At 46.2% G+C, this 15,794-nt stretch overlaps 1 protein-coding gene across 1 annotated transcript; it reads right to left on the bottom strand.

The window, feature by feature from the left end:
- Window positions 1-1,286: 1,286 nt before the first annotated feature.
- LOC141116607 (olfactory receptor 6N1-like) lies at window positions 1,287-15,306 on the bottom strand. Its single transcript, XM_073608999.1, has 3 exons — window positions 14,988-15,306; window positions 13,875-13,926; window positions 1,287-2,310 (listed from the first exon to the last, which is right to left on the bottom strand). The coding sequence occupies exons 1-3, from the start codon at window positions 15,304-15,306 to the stop codon at window positions 1,287-1,289; spliced, it is 1,395 nt and encodes a 464-aa protein (XP_073465100.1).
- Between the last annotated feature and the right edge of the window lie 488 nt (window positions 15,307-15,794).

Raw genomic sequence — 15,794 nt, 5'->3', positions numbered from 1 at the left:
ACCTGAAGAACATCCAGGGAGGAAACTTAAACTGACGCCTCATCTCTGCAAAAGAGATAAGACGTCCTTCAGGCATAATGTGTTTCAGTGTCCGAATATTGTATCTAGCCCAGACCTGCGGATCCGGAACAGAATTTATGTGTGACAGAGCGGGATTACCCCATAACAGAGTATGTAGACACACAGTATTCAGTTCACTGAGACAGGGTAACCAGACAGCAATCGTAGTTCTCATTGGTGTAGTAACCTGGGAGCTACATCTCGGTCCTCTGTATACCAGATTGCTAATTTCAGAGTATGAGCCCAGAAGCACTGCCTCCAAATTTACTGCCGGATTGGGTTTATCCTGAGCAAACCACTACCGCAAGGTAACCAGCACTGCCACCCAATAATATTTCTTAAAATTGGATAAATATGGCCCCCCTTCCGATAGCGAGAGTTATCACTTAGTTTTAGCTATCCTAGGAGTCGAGTCCGTCCAGACAAAGGAGGTAATGGCCCAGTCTAGTTTGACAAAAAAAACATTAGAGATAGGGACAGGGGTCTGTCGAAAAATATAGAGGAATTTAGGAAGAAAGGACATTTTGATCAAATTGGTCGTACCTACTGGGGCCAGTGGCAGCGCCCTCCATGTTGAAAAGTGCCAAGTGAATTGTTGGAGAATAGGATATAGGTTATCCTCCAAGTAACGTGAGGGGTCCTTTTGGATATGCCTACCAAGATATTTAAATCGTGATACCCATTTGAGAGGAGCGGGCATATCTGCAGGTGGGGTTTCGTCAGTCAGGGGAATAAAATCAACTTATCCCAATTAACTCTAATACCCGAAAAGGTGTCAAACTGATCAATAATACTTAGAGCTGCCGACAATGACTGTTGTAAACTATGGGATGCTTGACAGTTTCAGTTATTAACTTATGTAAACATCAGATGTTTTACAACTGTGCAGCTTAGAAAACGAAAAATTATTCATTATGTCTTTTTAGGAATGAAACAAGCATTTTTCTTTTTAGTCCTACTCATAGTAAATACAGAACATATGTGCAAACCGCTACCTATTTCCCAATATGCATGATTTCATATTTATCTAAAAAACACACACAAAAAAAAATAAATTTAATATTTTGTTTTTTATTCCTGACCATAATAAAGAAGGTAAAGGACACATTACAGCACACAGTAGACATGAGGGTGAACAGGAGGAACCATTGAGCATAGCAGATCCACACTAATGGAAGGCTCCAAAAGACACACCAGGAGAGGATTTATTTACAACAGTCATTTACTTATATGTTTATAAATCTCATTTTGATCATTCTTCTTAGAGCAAGTTTTACTTTCTTATTTCTCAGGCTATAGATAACTGGATTAAGTAAAGGGGTGAACATGGCATACACAAGTGCGAACATCTTGTCATAGTTCACAGAGTGTGCACCTTGTGGGCTGGCATAGACAGTGAAAGCAGTACTATAAAATAGCATCACCACAGTAATGTGAGAGGAACAGGTGGAGAAGGCCTTGCTTCGTCCAGAGTTTGTCTTCATTTGCACAATTGAACATATGATATTAATATACATTACTACAATAAATGCAAAGTTAAACATAGTGGCAAAACCAATGACACAACCATTTATTGTTCTGTTAATGGAAGTGCTGATACAGGCCAAGCTTAGCAAAGGAGCTAGATCACAGAAGTAATGATCTATGTGTAATGGACCACAGAAAGGCACTCTTATAGTAAAGGTGAGTGGTATTGTTGCAGATAGGAACCCATAAGACCAACATAAAAATGCTAAATACCTACACATTCTCTCATTCATGATGGTGGTGTACCTAAGAGGGTTGCATATGGCCATAAATCGATCAAACGACATAACTGCCAATAAAGCACATTCTGTCATACCTAGACCATGAAACATGTAGAGCTGAGCAAAGCACCATTGGAAGGAGACGCTTTTGTCTTTTGTCAACAGGATGGAGAGAAGTTTAGGTACTGTAGTTGATATGTACCACATCTCTAAAAAGGAAAGGTTAGTGATAAAGTAGTACATTGGTGTCTGAAGGTATATGTGAAAATGCACTACCAATATGATCAACATGTTTCCAGATAAAGTTAGTAGATAAATTAGGAGGACAATAAAGAGGATGCATATTCTGTAATTCTCAATGTTTGCAAACCCCAGCAGTAAAAATCCGCTGTAATATGTTCCGTTCATCTCAATTATTTGGTTTATATTTTCCAAAGAATAGATTATTACATAGAAATACCAGCATGCTGGGACTTCAGTTAGAAGCAATTCCTGGAATGACCTGTAAAATGAGGAACACCAACAACATAATTCTCATCATATACAAAGATTTGATATCACCATACAATCAAAAATGACTGGAAGGGCCTATGAACTCCCTTTTTTATTGAATACCCCAGTGACTTAAAACTATATAGACAAAAAAACAAAAAAACTTAGACCACTGCTTAATGGACTGTTACAGAGGATCCAATAATTTGCTATTTATATTGAATCCTCTGTGACAGTCCATTAAGTGGTGTTTTGACTTTTCTTGTTTTTGATCTACTTAGATGTTACCATATAGAAACAATATTATTTCATTATTATTATTGCACAAAATATATATAAACATGTTTGAAATGGAGAAGGATGGGTTATCAAACAAACCAGTTACCAATATATTTTAGTTAATTGTTGTATTGTCACAGCCACTAGATTTGCGATAGCCAATGCCTCGAAAACCCTCCCTCTAAGCTTTGAAACAGTTACCCTCGGTTCACACCAGAGGCGGCACGACTTGCAGGTCGCCTCACCGAGGCGACCTGCACACGACTGCCCGGGCGACTTGCAAAACGACTGCCCGGGCGACTTGCAAAACGACTTCTGTATAGAAGTCTATGCAAGTCGCCCCAAGTCGCCCCCAAAGTCGTACAGGAACCTTTTTCTAAGTCGGAGTGACTTGCGTCGCTCCCCTTAGAACGGTTCCATAGCACAGAACGGGAGGCGACTTGTCAGGCGACTAGGTCGCCTGACAAGTCGTCCCTGTGTGAACCGAGCTTCAGATAAAGGTTAAATGACATCATGATCAATGAAAAACTCTCAGCTGTCTTTCCTGACAACATACCAAGTTTCTTCCTATATGGCAACCTGGATCTTATATTCGGAGCTCTTACAATTTGAATATTTACTACTGTCCATTTAATCATATGAATTTACTAAACCCCTGGAGAACCCCCTTCCCATTTTCCTTTGCCATTCTTTACCTGCAAACTTTTCTTTCCTACTCACCCTTATAACATATTATTTTCCCCTATTTTTCTTCAGCCTTACCTATTCTTCTAATTTATATAAATTCATACAGTGGAAATAAAGATCGACCTTCGGAAAATTTACCAAATCATTGACTATGAGGTCCCTTTGCCTTTTTAAACTATTACATGACTGCTCAATGCAAATGATCCTTTTATCACATTTTAATGTTTTTGCACCTTGAATTGTTATCATTTTATTACTATGTTTATACAAATTTGCCAAACCATATACCATATACTGTATATTTACACCTGTTTGTCATATTTCAATATCAAGCTGTTAATTTGGTAACATCCTTAATAACATTGTTTATAGGAAATGGAAATGGAACCAACTTTGCATTAAAAACATTAATGCCGCGCACACACGAGCGGACTTTCCGGCATACTTGGTTCGGCGGACCAGAGTCCGCCGGACAATCCGACCGTGTGTAGGCTCCGGCGGACTTTTTCCCAAAAGTCCGCCGGACCTAGATTTGAAACATGTTTTAAATCTTTCTGTTGGACTCAGTTTCTGACGGAAAGTCTGCTCGTCTGTGTGCTGGTCCGACGGAAAGCCCGCTCGTCTGTATGCTGGTCCAACGGACCAGATACGACGCAAGGGCAGGGTATTGCATTTCGCGCTCGCTGCAATAGGAAAAACGAATTTTCCTATTGCGGTGAGCGCGGGGCATACCAGGCTCTTAGGTCTGGTATGGATTTTAAAGGGAACCCCCTATGCCGAAAAAATGGCATGGGGTCCCCCCTAGAATCCATACCAGACCCCGATCCGAGCGCCCCCCCTCCTGAACCGTACCAGGCCGCATCCCCTCAACATGGGGGTGGGTGCTTTAGGGGAGGGGGCGCCCTGCGGGCCCCCCCAACCACAAAGCACCTTGGTTGTCGGGGTCTGCGGGCGGAGGGCTTATCGGAATTTGGGAGCCCCCTATAATAAGAGGGCCCCCGGAACCCGGCCCCCCACCCTATGTGAATGAGTATGGGGCACATGGTACCCCTACCCATCCACCTAGGGAAAAAGTGTCAATAATAAAACACACTACACAGGTTTTGAAATAATTTATTAGACAGCTCCGGGAGGGTCTTGCTCCGGGGGGTCTTCTTCCGGGGGGGTCTTCTTCTGGGGGTCTTCTTCCGGGGGTCTTCTTCCGGCTTCGGGGGTCCCTCTCCCGGTGTTCCAGTTCTTCTGCCGGCTCCTCCGCTGTCTTCATGCCGCTCTTTTGCCAGCGGAGGTCTGGACTTCTGGCTTCTGGGCTTCTTCTCTTCTCCTCTTCTTCCGATGTTGACACGACGCTCTCTCTGGCTGGAATGCTCTCTGAGAGCTCCGTTGTGACTTATATAGGCAGAGACCCCGCCCCCTTATGTCGTCACAGTCCCTAGGCATGCCCAGAAGAACTGGAACACCGGGAGAAGAGGAACCGGAGGGACCCCCGAAGCTGGAAAAAGACGAAGACGACCCCCGGAAGAAGACCCCCCCGGAGCTGTCTAACAAATGATTTCAAAAACCTGTGTAGTGTGTTTTATTATTGACACTTTTTCCCTAGGTGAATGGGTAGGGGTACCATGTACCCCATACTTATTCACATAGGGTGGGGGGCCGGGATCCAGGGGCCCTCTTATTATAGGGGGCTCACGGATTCCGATAAGCCCCCTGCCCGCAGACCCCGACAACCAACGGCCAGGGTTGTCGGGAAGAGGCCCTTGTCCTCATCAACATGGGGACAAGGAGCTTTGTGGTGGGGGGGCCCACAGGGCGCCCCCCTCCCCCAAAGCACCCACCCCCCATGTTGAGGGCATGCGGCCTGGTACGGTTCAGGAGGGGGGGTGCTCGCTCATCCCCACCCTCCTTCCTGACCGGCCGGGCTGCGTGCTCGGATCGGGGTCTGGTATGGATTCTAGGGGGGACCCCACGCCATTTTTTCGGCGTAGAGGGTTCCCTTTAAAATCCATACCAGACCTAAGGGCCTGGTATGCCCCGCGACGGGGCTCGCAAGGTGTCAATCTCGCCGATAAAAGCAGCGAGATTGACTTCCTTTTCTAGTCCCGTCGTACCTGAGTCACGTTCAAAATGAACGGACTTGTCCGTGTGTGGGCAAGTCCGTTCATTCTGAAAGTCCGCCATAACTCTGGCGAAAGTCCGTCGGAAAGACGGGCGGACCTAGACCGCCGGAAAATCCGGTCGTGTGTGGGCAAGTCAGTCCGTTTTTAAGTCCGGCACACCTGGAAAGTCGGAAAGTCTGCCGGACCAAGTATGCCAGAAAGTCAGATCGTGTGTACGCGGCATGATTCTATCTATCTTGCTTCTGGCTCTGAAGAGCTGAGATCTGTTGAGTATTTTCACACATTAACGTTGATCTAGACCAGGGGTCTTCAAACTTTCTAAACAAATGGCCAGTTTACTGTTCTCCAGACTTTAGGGGGCCAGACTGTGGCCATTGGGAGTAGAAATTGTCTTGGTGTCAGTGGGAGTAAACAGTACATCATTGGTATTAGGGCATTATTCCTTACACTAATACCAGCGATAGGGAACTTTTCCTTCCCACTGGTGTCAGAGGGAGGAATAATGCCCTATCGCTAGTGTCAGTGGGAGGAATAGTACCCAATTGCTGGTGTCAGTGGGAGGAATAGTGCCCTATCGCTGATGTCAGTGGGAGGAATAGTGCCCTATTGCTGGTTTCAGTGGGAAAAATAGTACCCCATTGTTGGTGTCAGGGGGGAAATAGTGCCCTATTGTTGGTGTCAGTGGGATTATCAGGGCCCCATTGTTGGTGTTAGTTTGAGGAATAATGCCCCATCATTGGCATCAGTGGGAGAAATAGTACCCCATTGTTGATGTCAGTAGCAAGGATAATGCTCAATTGCTGCCATCAGTGGGAGGAATAGTGTCTTGTATCAGTGGAAGGTAAATTACCAGATAAGGGCAAGCAAAGGACTGCATCCGGCCCCCAGGTTGCAGTTTTGGAGATCCCTAATCTAAACCCTAACTGGATGAAATTTATTTTTTGCTAAAGCAAGGGGCAACTGCTATATTTTTTGTTCATAAAGTACTGTTTTCACCATTTTACATCTGTGTTTGCATTTTAACACTGCTGCTTTCCTCTAACCACTTCCTGTCTGCATGCTCTCAAATGTTAGCTGCACATCTTTGCTCTGGACCGGCTTCCTGGTAAAGACAACATTAAACCATACCTATACAATGTGGGCCAGCATGGTGGCTTGTAGTTTCCACCAGAGGCATGTGTGACAGAATGACAATGGAAGAGCATCATAAGAGGATAGTTTTCACCTTATAACAGGAAGTTCCTGAATAGGGACCTTTCTGGCAAGATCATCAGTTATTGTTTTAGCCCTGGTTTACATTGGTGCAATTTGGCATGCAATTGTCAACATGTCAAATCATATGCCAAATCGGCGGCAAATGCTGGCAATGGCACCTTCCGAATTGGTGCAACGCCACATTTGCAGCGCCGCACCAATTCCCAAAAGTATTTTCTGTACCAATTTTGGCGATTTCAGGGTGCAATTTCCATTGAAATCTGTGCAGAAACCCGAGTCTCTGAAATCATCCCCAAAATCGGGACTGACATGCGGGAATTAAATGGCGCGAGTTCACCATTTTATTCCTGCAGTCAGTGTGAACCAGGGCTGAATGAAATATTTAAAAGGACTGGCTGCAGTTGGACTTTGCAATTTATCTTGTTACTGTATTTACTACATTTTCTTATCTCTTACTATGTGTCTCGGTGATGCTCCTGTGACACTAGAACAGTGGTCTTCAAACTGTGGCACTTTACTTGCCTTTATCTACCCTTTGGGGTATTGTTCCTCCCACTGATATGAGGCACTATTCCTCCCACTTACACCATTGATGGAGCAATATTCCATCCAATGACACCAAGGAGCACTATTTAATTCACTGACAGTAATGATGGAGCACTATTTCATCCACTGTCACCAATGATAGAGCACTATTCCATCCACTGAAACCAATGGTGATCTTGATCTTGCCAGTAAGTATGTTGTCTTTCAACTTGCTTTAAACACCCAAGCTGTCGACCATAGATGGCAGTTAAAAGGTTGAGACAAACCACCTAACACTAATAGGGTGCTTACAAAGGCCAGCTGTCACGTACCTGGTAGGAGACTGAATTGACGAGGTTGGCCTCTCTTGTATCTCCAGCCCAGGACCCACTGAAGGTAGAACAGATGGTGCCGAGGGACAGGAGGAACATGAGTTTCAGCAGGTGTTTGTAGCAGAACTTGGAGCAGGGGATGCAGGCTTGAAAAGTCAGGCTAGGAGCAGATGTTAAGCATGCTGGACCAGCCAAGGCTAAAGGGGCACTCTACATGTACTGCAAGTTTTATAGGTGTGGCTTATTGAAGCTCTCAGCATGCTTTAGGCAGGAACACACTGTGATGACTGGAGCGGTTATGAAGAACAGTTGAAGCAGACACTCAGAAGTAGTATAAAGTCGACACTCAGAAGTAGTATAAAGCCAGGTCGGAAGCAGGAGCAAGGTCACAGAGGAAGCCGACATCAGAAGAAGGTGGGCAATGAGGTACAGAAGCATAGGGGGAAGCCAGGGTCAGAAACAGGTGAGCAGAGGTACAGGAAAAATCCAGGATCAGGTCAGTAACAAGCTGGGGCTTCAACAGGAATCAGATACAGGATACACTCAGGACACAGGAAAAGCTGAAGACCAGTCAGCACTGACAGTGAGCAAGAGCATCCCTTAAATACCCCGTCTGGCACCAGAAACTGTGGGCATGCTCCTGTGTATGTGCACACTAGGGATGAGCTTCGAGTTCGAGTCAGCGAACAATTTGGGGTGTTCGCAGCAAATTCGAATGCCGCGGAACACCCTTTAAAAGTCTATGGGAGAAATCAAAAGTGCTAATTTTAAAGGCTTATATTCATGGTATTGTCATAAAAAGTGTTTGGGGACCTGGGTCCTGCCCCAGAGGACATGGATCAATGCAAAAAAGTTTTAAAAACTGACATTTTTTTGGGAGCAGTGATTTTAATAATGCTTAAAGTGAAACAATAAAATGTGTAATATCCCTTTAAATTTCGTAACTGGGGGGTGTCTATAATATGCTTGTAAAGGGGCGCATGTTTCCCGTGTTTAGAACAGTCTGACAGCAAAATGACATTTCAAAGGAAAAAAGTCATTTAAACTACTTCCCACAGGGGAACCCCGAACCAATGTGAACTCATCAACATGGAGACAAGGTGTTTTGGGGGGCTACCCCAAAGCACCCTCCCAATGTTGAGGGCATGTGGCCTGGTACGGTTCAGGAAGGGGGGCACTCTCTCGTCCCCCCCTCTTTTCCTGCGGCCTGCCAGATTACATGCTCAGATAAGGGTCTGGTATGGATTTTTGGGGGGACCCCACGCTGTTTTATTTTTTATTTTGGTGCGGGGTTCCCCTTAAAATCCATACCAGACCTGAAGGGTCTGGTATAGATTTTGAGGGGGACCCCATGCAATTTTTTAAAAAAATTTTGTCCGGGGTTCCCCTTAATATCCATACCAGACCTGAAGGGCCTGGTATGGAATTTAGAGGGACCCCCACGTAATTTTTTTTTTTAATTTTGGTTCGGGGTTCCCCTGTGAGGAATTCCCATGCCGTTTTTATCAATGAACTTCTATGTGTATTGTCGGACCGGCAATGCATTAATAGCTGTCAGACTGTTCTAAACATGGGCCCCTTTACAGGCATACTATAGACACCCCCCCAGGTACGAAATTTAAAGGGATATTACACTTTTATTGTTTCACTTTAAGCATTATTAAAATCACTGCTACCGACTTTTTTTTGCATTGATCCATGTCCTCTGGGGCAGGACCCAGGTCCCCAAACATTTTTTATGACAATAACTTGCATATAAGCCTTTAAAATTAGCACTTTTGATTATTCATGTTCTTGTCCCATAGACTTTAACGGTGTTCGCGTGTTTGAACAAATTTTTTGCCTGTTCGCATGTTCTGGTGCGAACTCATCCCTAGTGCACACATTCCTGTGTACATGTGCGAGCCAATGCTCACTTCTGTTAGCGATGCGCCTATGCTTATTTCTATGAATGATGCTATTTGTGCATATCTATGCGCCAGTCGCCATACTGTATGCGCGTATGTAGGCATCATTTGCCGTACTGGAATTTCCTTACACCAGCTCTAATTTATTTGAAAACTATTTATTCCGAATGAAAATGAAATACTATTGCTGTAAGGATTTTAAAAGTGTTAACTGGAGTTGGGTTTTACATTGTAAGCCATTAATGTAAAGCCCATCTGAATCTGTATATTCTCTATTTCTATGCTAATAAGATAATTACACAGAGAAGATCTTTTTTGGTCACCCTCTTAGAATGGAGACAACTGAATAATGGTGCCCTCTCATTTTAGCAACTCACTTATACAACGTACTACTAGGGATACACCAAAAAGTTTTGATAAAATATGGGGCCTTTGGACCAACTCTGCTCTTACTACTTGATGCTGCTGAGTATCCTATAGACTATGGTTTCCTTTTGTTCACTATATTCCAATAACGACTGTGTATTTTGTAACGAGGTATATTATGTAATGATTGTATGACTTGTATCTCACATGCAGGACACTATTAAAGGGGTTGTAAAGCTTCGTGTTTTTTCACTTTAATGCATCCTATGCATTAAGGTGAAAAAACACCTTGCAGTCACTGGCCCCCCCCGAGCCCCTGTTTTACTTACCTGAGACCCGAATCTCCTTGGGCGCAATCCCGTGTTGCTTTCACCGAGCTCTAGTCGGCTCTTCATTGGATGATTGATAGCAGTGCAGCCATTGGCTCCGGCTGCTGTCAATCAAATCAATGACGCGGCGCGCCGGGGGGGCAGGGCCGGGTCATACACTTGGCGGCTACGGCCACTGAGTGTATCACACAGGAACGTGCCCGCAAGGTAACCCCCTTGGGAGAGAGCTTCCCAGAGGGGGTTAGCTCTTGCGGGGAGGAGCCGCGAGAGCCACCGTGGGATCCCAGAAGAGGACGTTCGGGGCCACTCTGTGCAAAACGAACTGCACAGTGGAAGTAAGTATGACATGTTTGTTTTTTTAAAAAAATTAAAAACAAACCCATAGTATCCCTTTAATGGTTAAAAGGTGTTAGTTGTAATTGTATTTGCACTTGTTTTTTAGGAAAACAATAAATATCATCTTATAAAACAAATACATCTGGAGCTACTAGCCCATCCAACACCAAGGGTGGATATGTTGATCCTCCATAGATGCAGAGGAGGAGTGAATGTAGCCACCCTAAGACAGAACTGTTTTACTGGATGATTATTTGGTCAAAATAAAGGAATGAAAGCCTGAAGAAATGAAAGTTAATGCAGCCACCACATCCAGTGTTTGCTATGCTACATTATAATACATTTTTGTATAAAAAAGGGTTTAGTTATGCTTTAAGCCTTACATGTAACACTGACCCCCAAAGGAGCTGTTGATTATTATTTTGGGTCTTTGCCGTCACCCCTTATCCACAGTTCACCATACCAGAAACTTAGAGTCTATACTGGGCCTTGCGCCCACCGATGTATGCACCAGTCAATTAGTTCTTTTTCCAATGCTTTTTATTAAACAACTTGAGCTGTAGAGGGATGGAGAGTTAAGGGAAAGTTCAGATACCTTGTGCAGATCACTGAAGAACTTGAGATCCCGGAGACAAGTACACCTTCAGTCAACGGATCTTGCTTACCCGGATAGGCCTCTCTCACTGGCCTAGCAGCCGGAATGATGCACGGACAAAAGTCTCTGCCACAGGGGCGTTGCTAGGTGGCAAAAAGACCAGGGGCTTCAGCCCGAAGTCCAAAAACCAGGGGGGGGTGGCACGCCTTTTTTTTTGGGCTGGGTGGTGGGGTTGTGTGACTTACCAGTGCCCATCAATGCTGACCAGTAAACACACCTGCCTGACACTGATCATTACACTGACCTGTCTGACCTCCATACACTGACCACTGACCTACATACACTGACCTGCCTGACCTGCCTGACCTACATGCACTGACCACTGACCTGTCTGACCTACATGCACTGACCACTGACCTGCCTGACCTACATACACTGACCACTGACCTGCCTGACCTACATACACTGACCTGCCTGACCTACATACACTGACCACTGACCTGCCTGACCTACATGCACTGACCACTGACCTGCCTGACCTACATACACTGACCATTGACCTGCCTGACCTACATGCACTGACCACTGACCTGCCTGACCTACATACACTGACCACTGACCTGCCTGACCTACATACACTGACCTGCCTGACCTACATACACTGACCACTGACCTGCCTGACCTACATACACTGACCACTGACCTGTCTGACCTACGTACACTGACCACTGACCTGCCTGACCTACCTACACTGACCACTGACCTATATACACTGACCTGCCTGACCTGCCTGACCTACATGCACTGACCACTGACCTGTCTGACCTACATACACTGACCTGCCTGACCTACATACACTGACCGCTGACTTGTCTGACCTACGTACACTGACCACTGACCTGCCTGACCTACATACACTGACCAATGACCTACATACACTGACCTGCCTGACCTACCTGACCTACATGTACTGACCACTGCCCTGTCTGACCTATGTACACTGACCTGCCTGACCTACATGCACTGACCACTGACCTGCCTGACCTACATGTACTAACTACTGACCTGCCTGACCTACATGCACTGACCACTGACCTGTCTGATCTACGTACACTGACCACTGACCTGCCTGACCTACATACACTGACCACTGACCTGCGTACACTGACCACTGACCTGTCTGACCTACATACACTGACCACTGACCTGTCTGACCTACGTACACTGACCACTGACCTGCCTGACCTACGTACACTGACCACTGACCTGCCTGACCTACATGCACTGACCACTGACCTGCCTGACCTACATGCACTAACCACTGACCTGTCCTACGTACATACACTGACCACTGACCTGCCTGACCTACGTGCACTGACCACTGACCTTCCTAACCTACATGCACTGACCACTGACCTGCCTGACCTACATACACTGACCACTGACCTACATACACTGATCTACACCTCTGACCTGCCTGACCTATGTACACTGACCTGCCTGACCTACATGCACTGACAATGACATACATACATACATACACATATTGTGTGTCTGACCTACCTCAGTCCAGCTGTGGTGTGTGGTCAGCCTGAGTCAGTCAGTCACCGTCAGAGAGGAGCCGAGCCGAGGAGGAAAGGAGAGGAGAGCCACCCGCTGGAGCGGGGATGTAGCGCTCCCGCCTTCTGGATCCTGCAGGCTAAGATGGACATCACGTCACACATCCCGTGGTCCTGACATTGGCGTCGCAGGCCCCAGAAGGCGGGACCTGCGTCATTCGGCTACTTTCAGCTGCACTCGGCCACTTTCGGCCGCACTCGCAATCAGATCGGTCCCAGCGGCTGGCGCTTGGGGCTAACAATGGAATGCAGCATTCCATTGACTCTGGGCTTTTTGGGGTCACATTCGGGGCTCCAGCCCGCCCTAGCCACCCCCTCCCTATGCCCCTGGCCACAGACTTGATGAGAACAATAAGTGTTGAACAATCCTCTGCCACAGGATTTAGTGTTAGTTGAACAATCCTCTGCCACAGGATTTAGTGTTAGTTGAACAATCCTCTGCCACAGGATTTAGTGTTAGTTGAACCCAGCAACACAGTACCAAAATTCCTTTAAGCCATCCGGCAGTACTGTGGGGTAGATTGGTTAGGATGTATCCTTCAATTGAGTCACCAGGCTCCTCTTGAGATACCAGCCTTTTGCTTGGTCCTCTCCAAGATGAGTCCTCCACTGGGTCTTTCAATTGCTCGGCTTCTTCCCGCAGGACAGACAGCACAGGACCACCTCTGAACCAGTAGGCCCCAGACAGCTTCTGGGCCTACTTGCAGTCATGTAGCCTCGGGCCAGCAGGGCCCCGACACAGAAAAGGAATTGTCACATACCTTAGGCCAGGTGGACCATGAGGTGAGAGAGTGAAAAAATGGCGTCTGCCCCTTAAGTATCCCTTCCCAGAATGCACAGCGGTAAACCACTCCTACTGGACCATTTCTGGGACGAAAGGACACTCAATACACCTTAGACTGTTGCCCTTCCATCACTGGCCTGTGGTGACAAAGACATCTACAGACGACAGTGTGGAACTGCACGCAACACAGCCAGTGCTGGGACAGAGGCTAATTTAGCCATAACATTGAATCTGAACTATGTGCAGAACGGATAACCCACTAAATTTACATGCGAGCGCCTGGTCAACAGGAGCAGGACACTACACACTCCCCCCACTACAAAAAGACGATGTCCTCAGTGTCTGAGAGAATAAAAAAATGGCTCTATATCCTGAGAGTCAGTATCTGAACCACAACACTTGGATGGGAAAGGGGAGGGTAAGAAATAAGAAAGTTATAGATTTTAAAACATGAACATACAATAATATCACATTACAACCCCTCACTCTCTATCTAAACCACCCACTCTCCAGCAGCTTGACTGAAGATCCGATTTACCTGAAAAAGAAACACAAGACACACAAGCAAAATATGAAACAGCTTTTCTGTACATTAAGAAGCAAAGCTGCACTTCCTAAGAAATGAAACTTTCCTTCATACTTAAGTGCAAACAAGCTAAACTATAACCTAAAATTCTCTCTTTGGGTGACTCCCACCACCTAGTGGCAGAAATTTAGCATGACAAAAAGTCTTTAGGTGTGAAAGTGCTGAAGTAGGTGAAAACTCTTGAACATGAAGTTCTCACCGACCCTGACACTATCTAACTATGCAACCCAAAGTCTCTTTTTTTTTTTCTTGGCAAAGTGAGGAAAAAAACACAACAGTCCCTCTGGATAATCACCAATAGAACCGGGGATCCAGCAGAGTCAGTGTTTTCCCCTGTTTATCCAAAGTGGTAATGAAGTAGACATTGTTGTTCTTTCCAGGCCTGCAGATGACCACCTTGTTAGCATAGATTTGCCGGCCATAACCCCAATGCAGCAGGCACCCACTGAACCATTCATCCATAATAGAGGAATAGCCAGCTCTCCGGAAAGGTTTTGCCACACACAAATAGTCCCAGACAGCTTCACTGTACCACTGTTCTCGGTTGGCCTCGATTTCCTGCATAATTTCTTTAGTAACATAAGGAAACTCCAGAAACTCCACTGTGGCAACTCTTTTAGTGAGCACTCTTTGCAGTCGGGCAAGTCTAGGTAAAGGTAAAGTTTTTCCCCAGACCAGGAGGCACACAAGAATTTGGAGACTTGCGCACCATAGATCTGATGGGCATCTGTTCAGACTCAAATGAACTAGTGACTTTAGACAATGTCTCTTTAGTAGTGCTGTGTGGATCCACACTAGGTGATGTCTTCCCAGAATCCATGGCCATCCAGTCTGAAAAGTTAAAGGCAGAAGCAACATTTCACCCTGAGCCCACAACAATTCCTGTGACATTGTCTCGAATAGATTATCATCACCGGAGATATCTGACAGAGAATCTATCTCTGAGTCTCTCAACTCCTCCGCAGGGAAATATTTACAGTCAGTCCCAGATATGTTCCCCCCTGATCTCTCACCTGTTCCTGTCCTGGATTTTCCAGGGTTCATGCTCTCCTCCGGCTCAGGTTCAGGAAGTCTTTGGAGTAGGCCTCGACCGCAGCCGCGGGAAGCTTTCACATATCCCACCTTCCTCTGGACAGGTGCAACAGGGACAGGTGTAGCAGAGGTAGTAGAAAGGGCGATGTCCGCTGATGGAATACTAACAGCGACATCTCCCTCAGGAACACTCACAGTAGCAGACAGGACAAGGGTTTGCTGGCCCCCAGAAGCACGGGCAGTAGTTTCCAATGTAGCGGTCCCTGTAGCCCAGTCCACTCGGTAGGCACAGGGCGACATTATAGGTTGTGGCACATTGCAAACATCAGATAAATGGACGGAGATGTATGGTCAGTTCCTCGCACCTGTAGCATAGCATACCCAGCGCTTCAATGTCTCCGATAGTGTACAACACAAACCGCCCCTATGGCTTCAAACGGCAAACGGATGCCGGTATCCGTCAACAGGGTTCTGGTTAGCATGGCACCCACAGCGGTGCTTGTAGGGAACATCCTGGACCCCATGGCTAACTGTATCAGCGAGAAAGAAGACATGGCTGCACTCCGATCTTCTCAGTATGATCACGCGGCCTCTTTTCTTTGGCGCCAGACACACCCACGCGTCTCACACAGCAGCATGCGGGAACTCCTCCCTCCTGCTCTTTTCAGTCACGTAGCTCCCGAGCCTTCTTAGCTCCGCCCGTAGCCTACGCACTTAGAGAGTGATCCGCACTTAACCCCTTTTTGTCCAGTAACAAGTAACACAGTCCAGGGCCCTCTTTATCATAG

This window comes from Aquarana catesbeiana, linkage group LG13, assembly GCF_042186555.1.
Source record: "Aquarana catesbeiana isolate 2022-GZ linkage group LG13, ASM4218655v1, whole genome shotgun sequence".
NCBI classification, from domain to species: domain Eukaryota; kingdom Metazoa; phylum Chordata; class Amphibia; order Anura; family Ranidae; genus Aquarana; species Aquarana catesbeiana.
The sequence above is the reverse complement of the archived record's forward strand: the minus strand, read 5'-3'. Positions and strand labels throughout refer to the sequence as shown.

What these genes read in the sequence shown, in the direction of transcription:
- LOC141116607 (XM_073608999.1), bottom strand. Translation starts at nt 15,306, where the DNA reads ATGTCGCCCTGTGCCTACCGAGTGGACTGGGCTACAGGGACCGCTACA. An exon ending in AAAATCCAGGACAGGAACAG is followed by an intron (nt 13,927 to 14,987) that starts GTGAGAGATCAG and finishes TTTCTTTTTCAG; the next exon opens with GTAAATCGGATCTTCAGTCA. An exon ending in GTGGGTGGTTTAGATAGAGA is followed by an intron (nt 2,311 to 13,874) that starts GTGAGGGGTTGT and finishes CTCATTTTACAG; the next exon opens with GTCATTCCAGGAATTGCTTC.